Genomic DNA, 19,382 nt, shown 5'->3' on the forward strand with positions numbered 1-19,382 from the left:
TATTGTAAAGATTGACAAATATCTACTATGTGTGGATAGTTTCCTATGATATATCCGCAATTCGCACCTATAACACACTGCATGTGTCTTCATTATTAACTTTATATCAGAAATCATTACTGGAAGGAAATTGAGAAAAATATATTCATATTTGTTTTAATTATAAATGTATCTGCTTGGAAAAAACATTTTCAAGATTCAATCAAATAAAAAAGAATACCTTGAGTTCAATATCTGCAAAAATGAAAATTTTAAATCAAAACGCACATTTAAACTTATCCCTTTTTCATCACACATTGAGAGGAACCGAGATTGGATGGAGTGGGTTTAACCGACAAATATTTAACTGTCTTGTTATTGATAACGATAGGAGCAAGGAAGATAACTTTATTGTCCAAACCAAATACGAGATTTGATACGTATTGACATACAATGTACTACGAATAGTTGGAGATCATATATATATTAATAAGATTCCTTTCACCTATTAACCAGAAGTTTGAGGAAGTTAGGAGTTAAAGAACAAATATCAATGATATCACCAAAACAGAACAATATATAGATAGAAAGTCGAAATAAACGGAAATAGTGTACAAACTAACAAGTAGTTACAATATGCACATGTTCCTATCGTTCCACAAGAATACAGTATAATGTATATGCATTTGTTAAACAAACCTAACCACTTTGTTCAAAAAATCATATTTCATTTGTACATTTGACAGATTGGTACAGATGGGCATCTTTATTGGGGATGGTTTTTGCTATATATGACTTAATGTATTCACTCCCATGGCCAGAAATTCAACGGGGATTTCTTCAGGGAATCCTAATAGGAAAAAAACAAATAGTCGTACTTTATATCCTATTACCTTACCGTTACGAGACATCCTTACGTACCCAGAAGAACAGATTAACAAACCCCTAGAATTCTGATCGACTATTTACTCACCTACTCGTATTGTACTGCATAAAGACATGCACCGATTGATAGAACTTTATTAATGATATAATACTAATGATAGATTTTAAATCTGTGGAGTCTTACAAATGAGTAACAGGCCTAAGATTACCAGTGTACAAATAGTCACCTATGCATATGGGTATCTTTAAATTGGGGATAGTTTCTGCTGTTGATTTTGTCGTTATTTCGTTAAACTGTTCTCATTATCGTAAATAAATCCAATAGTCTACTAACATACCTGGGACAACGTTAGACGTCAGTGTGTCGGTATATAGGTCACTGTGGTGACTCTTTGTCATTATAACAGTACTAATATGTACACAACACTCCTTTGTTTGGCAGAGTGAGGGCATAGTGTCTCCCCACGTGGTCACGTTTTTACCGCATTGGTTATGAATGAGCGTGAGAAAAAACATATCTCAAGATTGTTTTCATTCAGCTTTCCTTATTAGGTATCAATATCGTGTGTGTTTGATTGGCATTGTTTATCATTAACATAATCTTTACGTTACTTAAAATACTAGTTGTTTACAGATAGGTTCCCACGTACTCTGTTTTCGTGAAACGCGAATTTAGCTCATTTTAATCCTTTCCCTGTGTTGTATACGTCATGCAATTCGCGTTAATACTAAGTATGTGAAGCAACTTTTAAGATTATGCTGAGAAGGTCCAATATTAGTATCTTTTCACAATCTATTCTTGATAAATTTGGTATCTGTTTCTAGTTGTGTTTCTGATGTTTACACAACCAAACTTCGATTATTTACAATATCTTCATCGAATCTATACTTAACCTTTTATGGGAGTCAGAATCTATGCATTGTTTAACCTGTTTCCATACAGAGGTATCAGACACTCGCGACAGAAAGGTTAAGAGTTAGCGGCTTAATGCCAGACCACATCGACGACCTAGACAACCAGATCGCTATGTTAATGAACTGTAATAAATGCGTATGTAGTATTTTTCTAATTTAGCTCTGTGAATTCATCTTAACAAAACATGTTTATTTGATTATTGTGTTTACAAATCAGAAATAGTATTTAAAACACTTAAAGTAATTATAGACAAGTACTAAGATTTTTTCTTTTTTACAGAAAAATGTTAAGGTCATTGTGAATTTTTTTGATAGGATATATGAATGGATTTGCATCTGGAAATTAGGAGTATGGTAATAATCAACACTAGTGTTATTGACAAGACACATATCTCGTAACAAACGTTATGAATTATTGCCATATTTGTACAATTTGTAATTCTTGATTCATCATGACAATGAACATTTCTTTTGTCTTTGTATGGTTATTGATTGAATAATGTGATTAGATTATTTCAGTGAATGCTTCATATCTACATGACTCATGTATTCCGACGATACTTCAATGGCCTAAAATGTTGATTGAACATCTATTTTTATCTAGATTATGTGATATTTGGTTCTAAAATATGGTGTTATCAACTTTTTTATCATCAATTTGTGAGCTGCATTAACAGATTCCTCGATACTCTAGGGGTTTCGATCACTTACGATCTCTACACACCTGAACTATCTCATAGTGAAATTGAAGGCAGCTCAGCGGAAAACGTTTGACAAATCACAGGCCTAGCAAAGATTTCTTTTGAAGACTACAGAGAGATCGACGCCTAACATCAAAGCCACACAGTCAACCACAGTGTACCGTTATATGGTTCTTTTTGATGTACATCAAAGGACTAAATTACCTGTTCTATTCTGTTGCTTCCAGTTTTACTACGAGATAATCAAAGGTGTACAGATCGTAAGTGATCGGAACCCTTGGAATATCGAGGATACATTATACAGATCAGAGTGTTAACCATTTTATAGGTGATCATTGGGAAAAGAATAAAATACAAAATTCTTAGTCAGAGTGATATATAAGGATATCTAGGAGACGTAATGCAATCAAGATGTCTTCAAGACAGATGCTAAAGAGAGCCTTAAAATGAAAAAAAATCTCAAACATAAATCGCTTTGTACAGATCAGTACGCGCAGATAATCATACTTTATACAAAATGTACGTTGATATAACTAGACATTCTTCCGTGTCCAGAAGAACGAATTAAAAAAAACCTATAAATCGTATCAACTTTTTACTCACCTATCCGTATTTTACCTCATAAAGGCGGGGATCGACTGATAGAATTTGATAAATCGATTTAGCTGTGCATTTCTTCTGAATAAACAGAGGTTTTGGGAGTAATGATACATTTTGAAAATGGGGAGTCTTTCAAAAGTGTAACAGGTTTATCGGTGAATAAACAACCACCTACTCACACATTCCAGAATTGGTCGGAAATATGTTTCCTTTTTCTATCTCTGATAGATTATAATGTAAAGCATTGAAATATTTAATTTTCCTATCCTATCCCATATATATATATAACTTTGCACTTTGTATTATATCCTGCAACCATCTTTGGTATTGTCGGAATATATTAGTTGGTTAATTATGAACAAAAAAGTCATTTTAAGTAAACAGTTTATCACGAATCAAACTAGTATACTGTAGCAATATTTCTGTCATACAAGACCTAAATTGAAAACGATTTGCACGCCCATATTCAAAATAACTTCATTTGGCTTATATTGTTTAAAGTATTTTCTGTTTTCGAATATTCTCGATTTCGTTCTGGAATTCCCTAGTACAATTTTAGGTCAATTTTCCGAAAAGGTCGTTGAAATTATCGCTTTGAATCAAATATTGCATCCAGAATTATCACTGTAAAATGTGTGAAATATCGATGGCCTTTCAGAAGGTCAAAACATTCCAAAAGCAGGCATGGTTTTAATTGAAATTTATAAATTAGCACACTTCGAGCGAAAAAAGACAGCAGCCTCCTGGAGTTTTATTCGTTCAAAGCAGGTGTGGTATAAGCATTTAATGGCGAGTCCTGAAATGTCAATCTCTATGTACAATTCTACCAGACAGAATAATTCAAAGAAAAGGTCATGATTTTAATTTTAAACTCATTTTCTAAACAAATTATCTTAAAATTTCCATACCTGGCCCCAGGATCAGGAAACAATTTTAAGTCTAAAACAGTCTTAGGTTCAGACTTAGCCAATTCACAGATGGCGTTTAAAAAAAGAAAATGTCAATATTGATTGGCTAAGCAAAAACTTAGATTTAAGTCTGTTTCGTGATCCAACACATTATATATTCTACCCATGCAAAACTCATAACTAATACCCATTGCTGTCTTTCCTGTTCCTGCGGACATGGTTATTTGTTGCTCTGAAAAGCTATATCATTCCAATATTCCCACGGACTTTGGTCCCTCTTGAGCTAACATGTGATAATGGATGGTTTATTTTTGGTAAATATTTGCTGAAATACGCCTGGATTTGCTGGGAAAAAAATTCCAGAGAAAGAAAAATACAGATATGCAACATTAAATAAAAACTTTCTGATGTCGGTGTGGGTTTCGAATTCATAACACAGAAGTCAAGAAACATCTTTGCATGAAATGGTGGACTGGGTTTATTCCCTAAGGCGATTTAGGGTTAAATTATATCACATGTTGATACAAAAACAGGTTATTACTACTAGTTACAACCTATGTATGCCAGAGAGTGAGAGCAACAATTATTTCAGACTCCAGTGCAATCGTGATAACTAATAAACCAATTCTTTGACTTAATATTACATGGTTTTATGTGCAAACGGTATGGAATGGTTATCCATGTACATGTAGTTATAGATAGGTCTAATTCGTTCTAATATTATCTAGAAAATCTTTTTTTAATCAAGTAAAAATGACTTTATTGATCTAGCCATATTTCCATAATTTTAACACAGAATAAATGTACAAAACAGTTTTTATTATCGAAAGCCATTTCAGTAAATCAAGAGTAATAGACATTGCTTTGATTGGCTACCGAACATGCATGCAGATTCAATTCCGTACTCATAAGCTCATCTTTTACATGACTATAAAAGACTCCAGGTAAAATACGAACATATTTCTTTGAATCTATCCAAGTTCTCGACACGACAAGGTATCGGTCGATTTCGCTCAAGAATTCTTTGAAAAACAAAAACAAAACAAAAATCATAAAAGGTCATTGAAATTGACGTTTTAATAAAATAAAATATTGCATCCATAATTATGACTATAAAGCATTTGAAATGTCAATGGCCATTTAAAATAATCAACACATTCCTGATGTAGCCATGGCTTCGATTGGCCAAGCAAAGAATCAAGAACTTTCTGGATGATCAATTTTCTGAAAAGTTCTTTGAATTCAAATATTTGCATCCATATTTATCACTAAAAAAACGATTGAAATGTCAATGGCTATTCAAAAGATCAACGCATTCCTGTTAAAGCAATGGCTTCGATTGGCTACGCCAAGTATCCATTCATATTCAATTTCATTCTGATAGAACATTATCTTTCTACATTTGCTAAGAAAATATTGCAAAAAATTAACGCATGATATAGATTAACACATTTTCATTGAAAATAGACTGCCGCCTCCCAGCGTTGTATCCCTTCAAAACATGTTATTATGTAGACCTTAAAAACAAAGAAACAAAAAAGTCGACCAAAGAGTGATTATAGTGTTTATCTCCAAGGAAAGGGTTTAGATTATACATATTATAGTACAAATACGAGTTGAAAATTATTCAAGGTCAAAAATCATTATATATATACATCTACAGTGCAGTGAAATGAGTACATACGGTCAAACCATGAAGCTAGATTGTGGTACGATTTCATTTCACATTTTACTGTATTATTAGTACATTTTAATTGTAAAGTGGCTTGTGCGAGTATGTTTTCATTTAAACATGCACAAGGCATGAAAACAAGAACTTTTACGGTGCATACATTATGTGTTGCAACAGATGCTTTTAATGCATCATATATGTTTGTATGTCCATTTCAATGAATGATTTTCACAACTTAATGCATTAAACCTTATGGTTTTTCAATAGAATAGCATCTCAAATTGATGCCAGTTATGACACAAAAACACCGAAATTATCCCCTTTAAGCTATAACTCTGATTGGTTTATTTGAGTTAACAGTTGCTTGTTTACGTAAATTAGCACTTTTAGATTAAAAAAAGTTCGTACCCAGTTACATAATGTTTTTACCGTACCAAAAAATAAACTGAAAACCATTTAAAAAAACATTGTCAGTGTGTAAAGAATGGCACCGAACCAAAGAATGATGAATAGGTGTAACGGATCAATCCTCAATGTTTTTGTTCAATTATTAATTTTTTTCGCGAACAAAGTAAGTATATTCATATTTCATTTCAAAATAATCCAGTACCAAACCTGATTGCAAGGAAACTGTGGTACATATAATGTTCTCGCTTGCTTTTCCATTGTTTATTACTGGTTCCTTTCATTAGAAATAATGTCAATTTTCGCTTGTAGTAAGCATTTCCATTAGATTAAAATTTAACTTTTCAGCCCATAAAAGAAAAAAAATACCTCGTTTCTGATTGGCTGAGATAACGGTGTGTAATGATCTCATAGAAAAAAGAATCCAAAAAACTAAATTGTGTAATTTATAAAGAGACTTATCAACAGTTTAATTGAATTATAATGATTAATTGTGAATAGAATGTTTTTTAAACGTTTTATATGGAGGATATAACGCAGAGATAGTTATTTCGCCCATAGCGTTAAAATTCGTTCTCATAAAAATTATGAAAATTTTAGCTTGAAATACCAAACTTATAAAGTAACCTGAAAGCAATTCAGGAGAGAAAAAAAAACTGGACGCAATTACAGGCTCTCTATAATAAATTAACATATAATTGACATACTCAGGCTACGTAATGCCTTTTAACCTTGATAAACTACATATTAATGTTTTTGTTATAATGCTGGCACTCTCGTTCGGGTTCACTTACTCCCCGCTGTGAAACCTTCTTTTGCCGACCTGAAAATCAATTATGTATTATAATAGTATACAATTGCGAATATCCGCCAAATCATCTTACCCTCAGGACGTTATTTGTTCCAGTACAAAGGTCCATTCGAGTACAAAACTAATTCATGTGAGATAATGTATTATGTTTAGTTAAGGAAGGGTCAATAAACACGCCCTCCAGAAAGTAAGATAGTTTAAGGCCAAATATTAAGAATAGGTTTTAAATATTTTGACTCCTGTCTACGTAACTCCATTAGCTCACCTTTCGGCTAGTTAATACCGCCAATGTTTAGATTCATATTTCATAGGTTGTAATCAAGCTGGTTAAACGGTTTGATATTTTTGTGTACATTGACATTATGAATACATTTTCAGAAGAAAAAAAAAACAACAAAAAACTCATAATGTTTCATTAAAAAATGATCACGGAATATAATACCCATACATGAAATATTCATGATACAAAGAAATCCTTAAGCTCAGATTGAATTCGATGATGGCCTTTCGATAGTTTTTAAGCCAAGTGTGTTTTTTTCTAATGACAAACATATGTATATATCTAATTAATGAAAAAAACTTTGTGAGGTCATGTGGCTACCGCCCGCTGGTTGAATAAACCTTCATTTTATATTCTTCCATGGCGGAACACAAACACCATATGAACCAAAAAAAAACCAATTTAATGCATTCAAACGAATTCATTCTCTGATTTTTGATCTAAGTTTATTATTAGTGAGTTATGTAGTGTTTTTTCGCGACAACATTGTTCAAAACAAATCTTCTTAATGTGGTATATCAATTGGCTAGGAAAAAAATGGTTGGCCAGTAGGACCGCCACCCGTGCAAGAAGCTCAACGTGAGTTGGAGCACAGCAACACGAATAAGGTCGGATATTCTCCTAAATAAACATGGAAAACATCAAGCTTTTATTATGCTTTATATCGACAACTCCATGTGATCCCTGTTTTAGGCCATAAAATATGCTGAAAGGTCACATCATATCGCAATAATAGGAACTAGACTAATACGTCCCCTATTGGCCCATCGTGTTAAAAACCATACACGAAATCACGAATCCGACTGGACATAGGCCCATGTATATCAAACAATGTTTACGCATTGGCTCAAGTAATAGTGCCGGATGTATTCCGAAATGCGAACTCGTTTTTCATTTTTGTTCAAAACCGTCTAATGTACCACGACCACTATTGCATTTCATTTCGTTTATTCATAACAACAATTTACATTGATAGCAATGAGGAGAAAATCCTAATCTGCATAATTTAAAAAGTAAACATAGAATACAATCTTTGTTTTTATTATCCTCCCGCCTTGCCCAGATAGAAACTCTATCAATACAGTCTACTATCACAAGCTTTATTTTGTATCATACAAACACTTGTTCCTACGTTCATACAATCTGGCACGCGCGAGCCACGCATGCTTTTGCTGGTCTGAAAAAAAATACTGGACAACCGCGCGGGGCGGCGCCGACCGGGGCTTTCATTATTTACCCTGTTTAAAAAAAGAAATAAAGTATACAGGAAGGGAGCATACATGTATATATTATCTTTAGAAACAAAAACCTGTGTTATTGATTACGTATCTAGGATAAAGTAATGAAAACTAGTAATCTTTCATAGAATGCAAAGAATAAAATAAAGTGAATAAATTATTTAGGTTCGCCCTCTTTTATCCTCTCTGATGGCGAGTGCATAGGAGGTTGTTTTCCTGCAGTATATGTCTTCCAATGGCTAGTTCGGTGGATGTTGGTAGTTCTGAGGTAAATATAACTCTATAATGTAGTTATAATGTTCTTTATTCGTTCTTTTTGTCGTTCTTTATGTTCAATCTAAGCGATTTCTTGACATCCAAAGGGCAGTAGAATTTCTCTTCTGTCGTTTACCTGTGAAAGTTACGAAAAATTTCTGGATACGTAAATACATTCCTACCACAACAGCCTGTACCTTGCGTTTTAGATATTTTATTGTTGTGTGATTGAGTAGATGGCATGTTAATTAACCATTATTCTTTTTTTTTTTCTTTTTAGATTTGTTTGCTTAGCAAACCTCAGTTAAATTATACTCTCATTTTTTATGTTGGTATATATTTTTCTCTATTTCCTGATATTTATAGCTACTGTAAAAAACTATCATAAGTAATGTAAATTCTTGTTCGTGTGTTTATAGCCAATGTATTTGATATTTTATTAACATAAAAGCCGGTAATAGAAAATATTGCAAGATACATGGTACATATGTATATTGTTTACACATGTGTGTGTATACACAGGCAGTGCGTGAGATGACGTAAGGGTTTACGTATACACTGATGTACATTATGTACATCTAAATGTAGACTTGCACATGCCCTCGTTTAAAGCATTCTCCCAAACTCTTTGGTCCAGACGTTTCATTGATTATCATTTCACTATCTATCTACATCGTATGGGAACGTGCGAACCAGAGTATCTCATATGTTCATAGCCACAATATTCATAAAGAGTGCACACAACATTGCTATGTCAATTTCTCTCTTGATTTAAGTTTTTTTTTTATTTTTTTTGTAAAAACATAAATGTGCGTATAATGTATTATTTGATAACATTTTTGCTAGCTGTGTTTATATACTTCCGCTGATCATTTCGTGTGTAAGCTACAAGATCAGAATAAAGATGACTTCAATTTAAATAAAATTATCTACACAAAATAAATGAATGTTGGTTCAATTTTAGGAAATAAAAGATAAAGATGAAGACAGTGACGATGATGACGATGATGGTGGCGAAAAAAGAAAAACAGAATGGACAGCCGAATCACTACAGCGCCTCCTAGCGGACGCCATAACATACAAGTCATCTCTCACGGACATAAAAGTAATTCTGCGCTGTGGAGCTAATGTAAATGGCAAAGTGAAGAAAGGTCTTCGGCCACTGCACTATGCGGCATTTGTGGACTACGTGGAATGTGTGGAACTACTTATACAAAAAGGCGCAGTGGTTAACGTGACCGATGACATTGGCTATACGCCACTACATCTTTGCGCGCGTCGGGGGTTCGTAAACACACTTAGAGTTCTAATTGACAATGGAGCCGTTCTCAACTTCTGTGATTCTGACGAGGAAAGCCATGTTGACGATTCCTCTAAAAATCTGGGTTATTTCACCCTGGAGCCCCTCAACATGGCTATCGAAAGTAGTCACGTGGAATGTGTGCGTCTTATGCTCGAAAAGGGCGCAAAACCGAACAACAAATATTTCATGGGGTATGAAGTAAATTTGGTGTCTTTGGACAATTTGGAATGCCTTGAGCTATTATTAAAGTACGGAGGTGATCCGAATGCATTTAGTCGAGTTGGATTAACTCCCCTTATGAAAGCATGTACGGAGGGAAAGTATGAAGCTGTCGATCTACTACTAACATATGGGGCCGAAATCCACATTGCTAGTCCGGCCAGATTTGACCACAAAACACCAATCTACTATGCAGTTCAAGGAGGCAATACGGAGGTAATCAAAACTTTACTAGAACGTGGTGCCAGTCTTGCCAAAATTGAAGATTTCAAATATGCGCCATTGCACATGGCAGTTATTTCAGACCGGAAGGAGGTGTGTGAACTTTTGTTGGAATGGCAAGCGGAAGTTGACGTCAGATCCGACGATCATGGTACGCCTTTGATGTTAACCTGCGCAACACCTGGTTTAAAAAACCGGAAGTCTATCATAGAAATATTGCTTAAATATGGAGCCAACGCAAATGCTCATTCTCCTTTTGTGAGTTACACGGACCCTTGCTTATCTCCCCTTACTGAATATATCAAGAACAACAAATATGACATAGAATATGACATCATACACTTGCTGATTCGACATGGCGCTCGAGTAACTTTTCAGGGGGACATGACTGTGTTCAGACTAAAAGATCCTTTTGGAATCCTGAATTACGCCATGAACGTTGAAACAGAAAAGGAAACATTTATGTTACTGATCGAGGCAGCATCTTCATATGACCTACCAGACATTAACACTGCAGATCTTTTACTGGCTTCAGATAAGAAACTTTTAAAGAAAATGGCGGGGAAACCGAGGGAATTGAAGCATATAGTTCGTCTACACTTAAGAGATCATTTTCCCAGCTACCTTCCTGAAAAAGTTCAAGAATTACCCCTTCCTAAACTTATCAAATCGTACTTGCTCTTTGATGTTTAATAGATAGATACGTTTGCACTCGCTAGCTGGTTTGTGGGTTTTTGTTTTAGAATTTGTAAACCGGTACACGAACAATAAATAAACTGTGATCCCAGTCGTTTTCTTCTTGTTTTTTTGTTTTTGTTTTAAACATAATCTGCTGATACTGTTTTTCAATGAAAAGCAATTTTCTTGTCTACTAATGCATAGAAGCCAAGTTTTGTCACTTGAGAATAATTTTACAATTTTTAAGAGTACTCCGTAGTATAAAATTAGCAGTAATAGGTTTTTAACACTCACCCCGTTCTCACCCTCCATACCTACATATATATCTTATGTGATATTGCGAAAAGTCAATAAAAAAATTTCCGCAAGACGACAGAAGAGAAACGTATTCCAAGAAAGCGGTCGTCAGCATCGAAAGTGGTTACATTTAATAAGTAAAAGAATAAATATATACATCTAGTATTGTGTTACGCGATACTAAAAGGCAACGATGGTTTTTCTTATTTTTTTCGGCCTTATTAAATCACAAATTTGTAAAATCTGAAGAAGCGATGTGTCAAGATTTTTTTATTTGACCGAATAAGCATAATTGGTTGTTTAGTTTACGCTTTAAATTATAATCACATGTTTGTCATATTATTCTCCACTACAAAGCATAATTATAACGTGGAATTAAGGATTTTTTTCCATATTTGAAGTTATATGTGTCCTAATTTTCATACTCCTAACTCAAGAAGAGCTTTTAATATTTTATTCCACACCAATAATTACCAATATTTTGAGAATTCTTAGTAGGAAGTGGTTTTAATTTTACAAGTGCAAATAAGAGCCGAAAAAGATATTTGGCGGTACTACAAAAAACTCATTGTATTTGTATTTTCAGCGCAGTGAATTGAGTAATGAAACCAAGGTGTGGTCTTCAATTTCATTTCACTTTTTTACAATGTTGTTAGTCATTGTAAAGACATTTCAGCAAGTATGTTTCAATTTTAACATAAATAAGTCATAAACACACGAGTTTTACAGTAAATATATTCGGTAAGGTGTAGTAATTAACGTTTATAAGTCAACATAAAAGTTTGTCAGTCAATTTCAATGTACTGTGAAATCACTCAGACATGTGATATGTGTCTGTCTTCTCTACACGGTAATAGCTGCTAAATATAAAAATCATATGCATGTTTGTAATGTTGCAGGATAAAAAAAAACATGCATATGTATAACTTTGGAATATGACCTGTTTTTCTTCTTTAACAGATATCTGAGAGCCTTGCTATTCATGGTTGCCCTATAGCACATAGCACAATATATAGAAGCAATATAACTCTGGTTTCCTGCTTGATCATTTTACTGTACATTATTCAATTGATCATAATTTATGTGGTTTTAAGAAATACATACACAGCCGACATATCTTGTTTTCTATGTTCGATCGTGTGTAGCATAAGGGACTAAATGTTAAAAAGCAAAGTATAGTATAGTTGGAATACGATAGGTTTTTGTATGAAATAGATCTTCTGTTAAAAAGTACAAATGATTGCGTTACGCAGGATCAGATTTAGTCAATTACTATTTATTATGTATACATGTATATAAATGATATATAGAGATTGAACAGTATTTTGATTGCGTTAAAGGTAGTATGAACGCAATGGGATACAGACATATAATGCGCTACATGTAAAATATGCTTGAACACATGTTTTGTTTTGATGTCAAATACATATTTAATTGAATCTAATAAAAACTCTTTATTGTTATTTTAAAATCCGTCAATTTATGACGCAAAATCTTATCGAAGCGTGAACTAGAAGTAGTCCGAACATGCACTGCGTTTGTATTCATACGTCATTGCGTTTACGCTAATTTGAACGCAACTCCCCTCCCGTTGACTATATAGGGGCATATGTAAATATATAATAATGTATCTGAAAATCTTAAAAGTCTATCAAAACTATTTGCTAATAATACCTCTTTGGTTTTTTTCCACAATACAAAATGAGTTCCAATAATGATGTAAGGGAGATTACTCTCATTGTTCACCTTACGCTTTTTGGACTAAAACATATCAACACTATATCACTGCACGTTCCCGGATGGTTTCCAGGAAAACAATAATCGATATAAAAAGGGAAAAACGTAATTTTGTTAAGTGTGCTAATTGTGCTAATTGTGCTATTAAAATTCGAGAAGCTGAAATTCCACATCAATTAAACATGTACACATACAAAGTCGTTCCTTTAATCCCACATCCTCGATACTCCAGGGGTTCCGATCACTCACGGTATCTACACTCCTGAACTATCCCATAGATAGATTGAAGGCAGATCAGAGGAAAACTCTGAACCAATCAGAGGCCTGCAAATATCTCCTTTGAAGACTACAGTGAGTGAGAGAGAGAGAGAGAGAGAGAGAGAGAGAGCAACGTCTAACTTCAAAGCGACATAATCAACCACAGTGTACCGTTATCCTTCTCTTTTGAAGTATATCCGATAGGACTAAATTACCTGTTCTGTTCTGTTGTATCCAGTTTTACTATGAGATTTCAGGGGTGTTAAGATCGTAAGCGATCGGAACCTCTGGAGTATCGACGATGCTAATCTAAGACATTTAATCAAGTACAGAACAACTTTTGACATACACAAATGCATATAACCTAATCAGGGCAAAATTAAAATTGTCAGGTAATCTACAAAATACATTTTACATCCGCCATGTGGATGACAAGGTAAACATTGACTGGTATGTGTATACTTTTGTAAAGTCAAATCTGCACAAAGAAGTCAAAAGACTACGGATCGTTATGGTAAACCACCAGTTAAGTATATAACTAAACGGTGGATAGTTCAACTCTCCTCCACGGTTTGTGTTTAGTTTCGTATCCATGGCCAATACTGTAAACAAGCTCCCCTTTATGGTTAATAGTTTTCGCGATTTTCATGTCAAAACAAGAATTAACATTCGCGGAATCGAACATTTAATAGGAATTCCTACATCAATATAAAAGTAGTTTATATTCATTCGCGGAGATAAGCTTTCGCGAATTTACTTGGGATGCGAAATTAAATCGCAAGCAAAAGAAAGTTAATTTACAGTATTTAAATCTCCGTTCCACAGTGCAAAGTTTTCACAGTTTGATTTCCTTGGTGGATATGTGTGGAATAGAGGTTACATTTTCTGACTAAATAGACGATTCCCGTCTCCTCTCACCGAAAGCGTTTCGTTGGGCGTGCAGATACATCGCATTGACTCAGACATTATAAGTTGACAAAATGTCTCTCCAAAGTCCCTTGCAATATCAGTTTTGATGGGGGGAAATGTTGGACGTAATTACTCTGAAATAAGGGTCCAAACTCTACTCTTTCAATGTCAAGAAGACAGTAAGTTATAATGATGGACGAAAGGCAAAAGCATTTTTCATATGTCCATGGAGTTTATTTATGAATTACTTTTCATTTTTCCTCGAAAAGAACATTCGTGATCAAATACATCATGGGTTACGGGAGATTAATTGAATTCTACTCTTATCTTGATAATTTATATCTACGTTAAATACCACTTAATCATCCGCCTATCCGTCCAAACCACCCATTCTTCAATACAATTACTCATCCACCCGCCAAGTTATTCCAATTTTTCCATCCATCAATCCATCCCTTCACCCGCTTAGTTATTCATTCTTCCATCCATCGATCGATCCATTCATCCGCCCAGTTATTCACTCTTCCATCCATCAATAAATCCATTCACCTTCACCCAACCATCCGCCTTGCGTTTGTTCACGTTTAAGTCCCTTTGATCATTCGCTCGCTCACTCACCACTTGCTCATCACTTTTCTTGTTCGTACGATTGTTTATACCTAGGATAAAGTTGGTCCTATGTAGATGATAAATCAGCAGGAAATGTAGTAACATGGTCATAAGTGTCCGTCAGGGTACAATCAATCGCTGGTGCTCCCATTTCATCGTATTCATTTTCAACAGCCTTGGCTAAATCATACACTCCCTCACTGCTGTCCCTCCTAGCGTCCTCATGAACACACGGTTTAGGAGGACCATTATCCAGGTTTACATCATCCACTTTTGTCTTTGAGTTTTTCACAGCGACGATTTTGGCATGATCATAAAAGTCTGATTCGATAGAGTTATCTGCCCTTGCAGTGATGAATGAATCATAATTGTTTACCTGATCTTTTATTATTTTCTGTTCTGTGATATAATTTGTCGGCGAATCGGTGACTTTTGTATTACACTCCATGCTTTTCACAGCTGAACTCGGCCTATCGGGTGGTAACGGACATTTTAAGCCAAGGTTCCGACTACAAATATTACTATTCCCATCTGGTTCAATTTCTGCAAATTCATAAATGTCCTCTTGATCCTGTTCCCTTTGTTGCAAATCTTTGTTAGAGAATTTGTTTGTAGAAGTGTCTGCCACAGTCATTATGTACTGCTGGGATCGGAGATATTGCTTATATTGTTTTGTTCTGAAACGATACACAAACCTCATATAATAATTAGCAAGAAGCTGTTCATTACATCAGTTATTTATGTTCATATTATATCCAGATATATCTATATTATTATCTGAAAATATCCATATTACCATCCAGATATATTCAGATTACCATAAAGATATATTCATATTACCATACAAATATATTCATATTACCATACAGATATATTTATATCACCATCAAGATATACCCATATTATCATACAGATATATTCATATTACCATCCAGATACACCAATATAAGCATACAGATATATTCATATAACCACACATATATTCATATAACCACACATATATATTCATATAACCACACATATGAATTAATATTACCATCAATATACACCCATATTACCATACAAATATATTTATATTACCATCTAGATACATCCTTATTACCTTTCAGATATAATCATATAACCATCCAGATACAACTATATTACCATACAGACATATCCATATCAACATACATATATATCCATATTACCATACCAAATATATTCATATTAACATACAGATATATCAATATTACCATACATATATATCAATATTACCATATATAATCTGTATTACCATACAAATATATTCATATTACCGTCAAGGTTTTATTCATATTATATCATCCATACATATACATATCACCTATTCATATCACCATATTAACATGTGTTAGTTTTTTATTTTAGTGCGTTTTCGAGCTGTTTTTGAAGCGCCCATTCATGAACACGCTAAAGGATATTTGGATATTGAACCGAATCACGCTGAATGATATCCGCGCTAATAAATGATAATTTACATTTTTGTTATTATATTTTTTTTTTTTGCATTTGCATTTTGCATTTGTGCTAAATTTAAAACTGCTCTCACGTTAACTGAATCCAAAAATAAAACGCTTACTGCTCACTAACATCAAGAGAGAACACTTATCATTAGTTTCCATAAAATCGTTTTATTAGTTATTTCTGTCTGTAAATTGTAACGGTTTGGGGCGTTTGCATTTAAAATATGTATCTTTATATTCATCGCAAATATCACTTGATTTGTGCTTTGAATTTAGTACACATATCCATACAAATCTTATGTGCTGAATACTTCTACTATGAGGTAATATATAATACCATTACCAAATGAAGTAGTTAAAAACAGTTGTAGTCAAAATGGTAAAACTTTCTTTTGTTAATCAAGGAGTCGAGATTTATCTGGGGATCCAACACAGGGAGTTAAATTAATAACAGTGAGCTTATATTATCATTGCTAGAAAATGTACATTGTGAAAATTACAGCAAAATGTTATCAACGTTAACTAGAATCATTGTGGTCCGTTTAAGAATCCATAAGACATATAATGCATATAATCAGAAGGTGATACACCCAGCGTCTGTTATTGCTAAATATATTCATATACTTACATTAAAGGGACAATTCATCAGGCTAATTCTATTACATAACCAAGAAGCAAAAATAATAAATGTATTTCATATCTACAGAAACATATAACATAATAGAATAGTTGACAAATTCCACGTCATTATTTTAGTATTCGTTAGATTGATACCGTTCATAATTACAATTCTGATAATGCTTCAATACATAATTAAGCAGGTACAATATTTAACGTGCGTTTCGAGCTTTTTTGAAGCGCCCAACAGCGCTAAACGTTATTGAACCAAATCACGCTACGATTAAATAAATATGAACTACGCTAAAATTGAAGGTGCTAATATAAAACGTTCACACGTTTACAGAATCAAAACAATTCACTGCTAAATCAAGAGAGAAATTACCATCTTTATTAGTTTTGTTTCAGTCTGTAAATTGTAAGCAGTTTGCATAGACAAAATGTATCATTTCATCGCAACAATGCAATGGGAATGGGTTCGGCATACAAATATTCTGACCTTCTACAATGAGTAATAATTACGACAGTAGTTAAAAAACAGTTGTAGTTTGGTAAAACATTTCTTTTGTTAATCAAGCGAGATTTATCTGGGGATCCAACATAGGGATTTAAATTATAACAGTGACATATTATCATTGCTTGTAAAATGTACATGAAAAATTACAGCAAAATTTATTATTACCTGGAATCATTGCGGTCGTTTAAGAATAAGACTAATAATGCAAATCAGATGGTGATAACCCAGCTCTGTATTGCAAATATTCATATACTTGTTAAAAGCTCAACTTTCGCTGTATAATTCTTAATCGTGAAATTAAAATTGTGAATTCAAAATGGTTTATTTTCCATCTAAATTGGGGTTTTTCACTCATTTTTTATAATTATTGTAATTTACAACAATATTTTTTATCTTTACTTAATTTAAATGTTTGAATTTAGTTGCTTTTACTAAACCAAAGGCCGTGATTAAACATATACACAGACATACCTTCTTCGTAAAATCACTACGAAAACAAAGATCACAGCAAGTAGAAAGACTAGCACTGCTATCACAGCAAGCAAAACTAAATAGAAGATAAAGACAGGTGTTACAAGTACAATAGAATTCGTCAAAATTCGGTTACATGGATAATAATTTAGGAACCTATTTTTCAGAGCATAATCATCTCAATTACTGGGTCGTGTACATGGCGTTGAACAAATGACACAATACTAACTACAAAATGCCTTGTCAAGATCCACTTGCAGTATTAATCATCAATTTCAAGCTATCAAATCGTTGAAAATTTTTCAAGTTTTCAGCAAAAATAATAAAGTTTTCATACTATAAAAATAGGAAAAAAAATCTTATCTAGGTCACTCTTTGACCTACTTCTTTATTTTTTTCTTAACTAAACTTCACAATCCTAATATTTACATGCAAAAGCTGTAAAAAAGTATTATATCTTTTCTAATATTTGAATTTTCACCCTTTGACCTCTGAAATTACCATGACCCCAGAAAAAAAACCTTGATATTCTGATTAGCATACAATATGCAGCTGACCCTCAGGTATCATCTTATAGTATATTTTGCAAATATATTGATATAAATATATTTTTTGCAAAAAAAAGGTGTGTGTGTTGTAATCGAAATTTAAGTTCCAAGATGGAACGCGAAAGTGTTATACATACCTAATATATTTTATATGATGGTATACACACTGAATTGTGGGAAAGGTGCCGCTACTATGTTTCATAACGTATGCCCACTTTTCATTTGATTGTTTTCAAACCTTATGTTATGCACCTCTCACATTCTTACATACTGTTTGCTCAAAAATACCATTATCTGGTTATTTCGGGTAATTTATATTGAGACTCAATTTAAAGTAATTAAGATATAATATTCACCATATTGATAAACGTCATTTCCCGCATGTGATCCAGTGTTGCCAGTTGACGGAAGGTAAACAATACCATCGGCTCCTGGTAACAACATACAAAAAGATTGTCATATTTCATTATTCATTCCCAAATAGAATGTTAGCCCTGACTAGGTATTTTTTATTAGTAAAATGTCCCATTAGCAGTCAGGTTCATGTATGGACGTGCCAAGTTTGTTGGTGGAGAAAAGCCAGAATACCCGGAGAAAAACTACCGACCAGCGGTTGGTAATGGCAACTGCCCCAAATGGGATTCGAACTTACGACCCAGAGGCGTTGGGCATGTGAGAATTGTTAAACCCATCTCGTACCGACTGGTCATGCTTGCTAATGTAGAATTTATTTTCGTTTACAGGTGTCGCATATGTTATATCTGATATTGCTTGCATAAAAGGATACTTTCCGGAGACCGTAATATGACAGCCTTAAATTCGGGTTATAAGGGGGTCCACATTGCGATATATGTGATTCATAC

At 33.6% G+C, this 19,382-nt stretch overlaps 2 protein-coding genes across 2 annotated transcripts; one reads left to right on the forward strand and one right to left on the reverse strand.

Annotated features, from left to right (window-relative positions):
• Positions 1-8,593: 8,593 nt before the first annotated feature.
• Positions 8,594-11,185, forward strand: LOC138328248 (ankyrin-1-like). Its single transcript, XM_069274963.1, has 2 exons — positions 8,594-8,662; positions 9,614-11,185. Exons 1-2 carry the CDS (start codon positions 8,630-8,632, stop codon positions 11,084-11,086), a joined length of 1,506 nt encoding a protein of 501 aa, XP_069131064.1. The 5' UTR covers positions 8,594-8,629; the 3' UTR covers positions 11,087-11,185.
• A 626-nt stretch (positions 11,186-11,811) lies between these two features.
• On the reverse strand, positions 11,812-18,948 carry LOC138328249 (uncharacterized). The gene is made up of 3 exons (XM_069274964.1): positions 18,876-18,948; positions 17,972-18,047; positions 11,812-15,558 (listed from the first exon to the last, which is right to left on the reverse strand). The coding sequence occupies exon 3, from the start codon at positions 15,513-15,515 to the stop codon at positions 14,949-14,951; it is 567 nt and encodes a 188-aa protein (XP_069131065.1). The 5' UTR covers positions 15,516-15,558; positions 17,972-18,047; positions 18,876-18,948; the 3' UTR covers positions 11,812-14,948.
• Positions 18,949-19,382: the final 434 nt, after the last annotated feature.

The sequence above is a fragment of the Argopecten irradians genome, chromosome 7 (assembly GCF_041381155.1).
Source record: "Argopecten irradians isolate NY chromosome 7, Ai_NY, whole genome shotgun sequence".
NCBI lineage: Eukaryota > Metazoa > Mollusca > Bivalvia > Pectinida > Pectinidae > Argopecten > Argopecten irradians.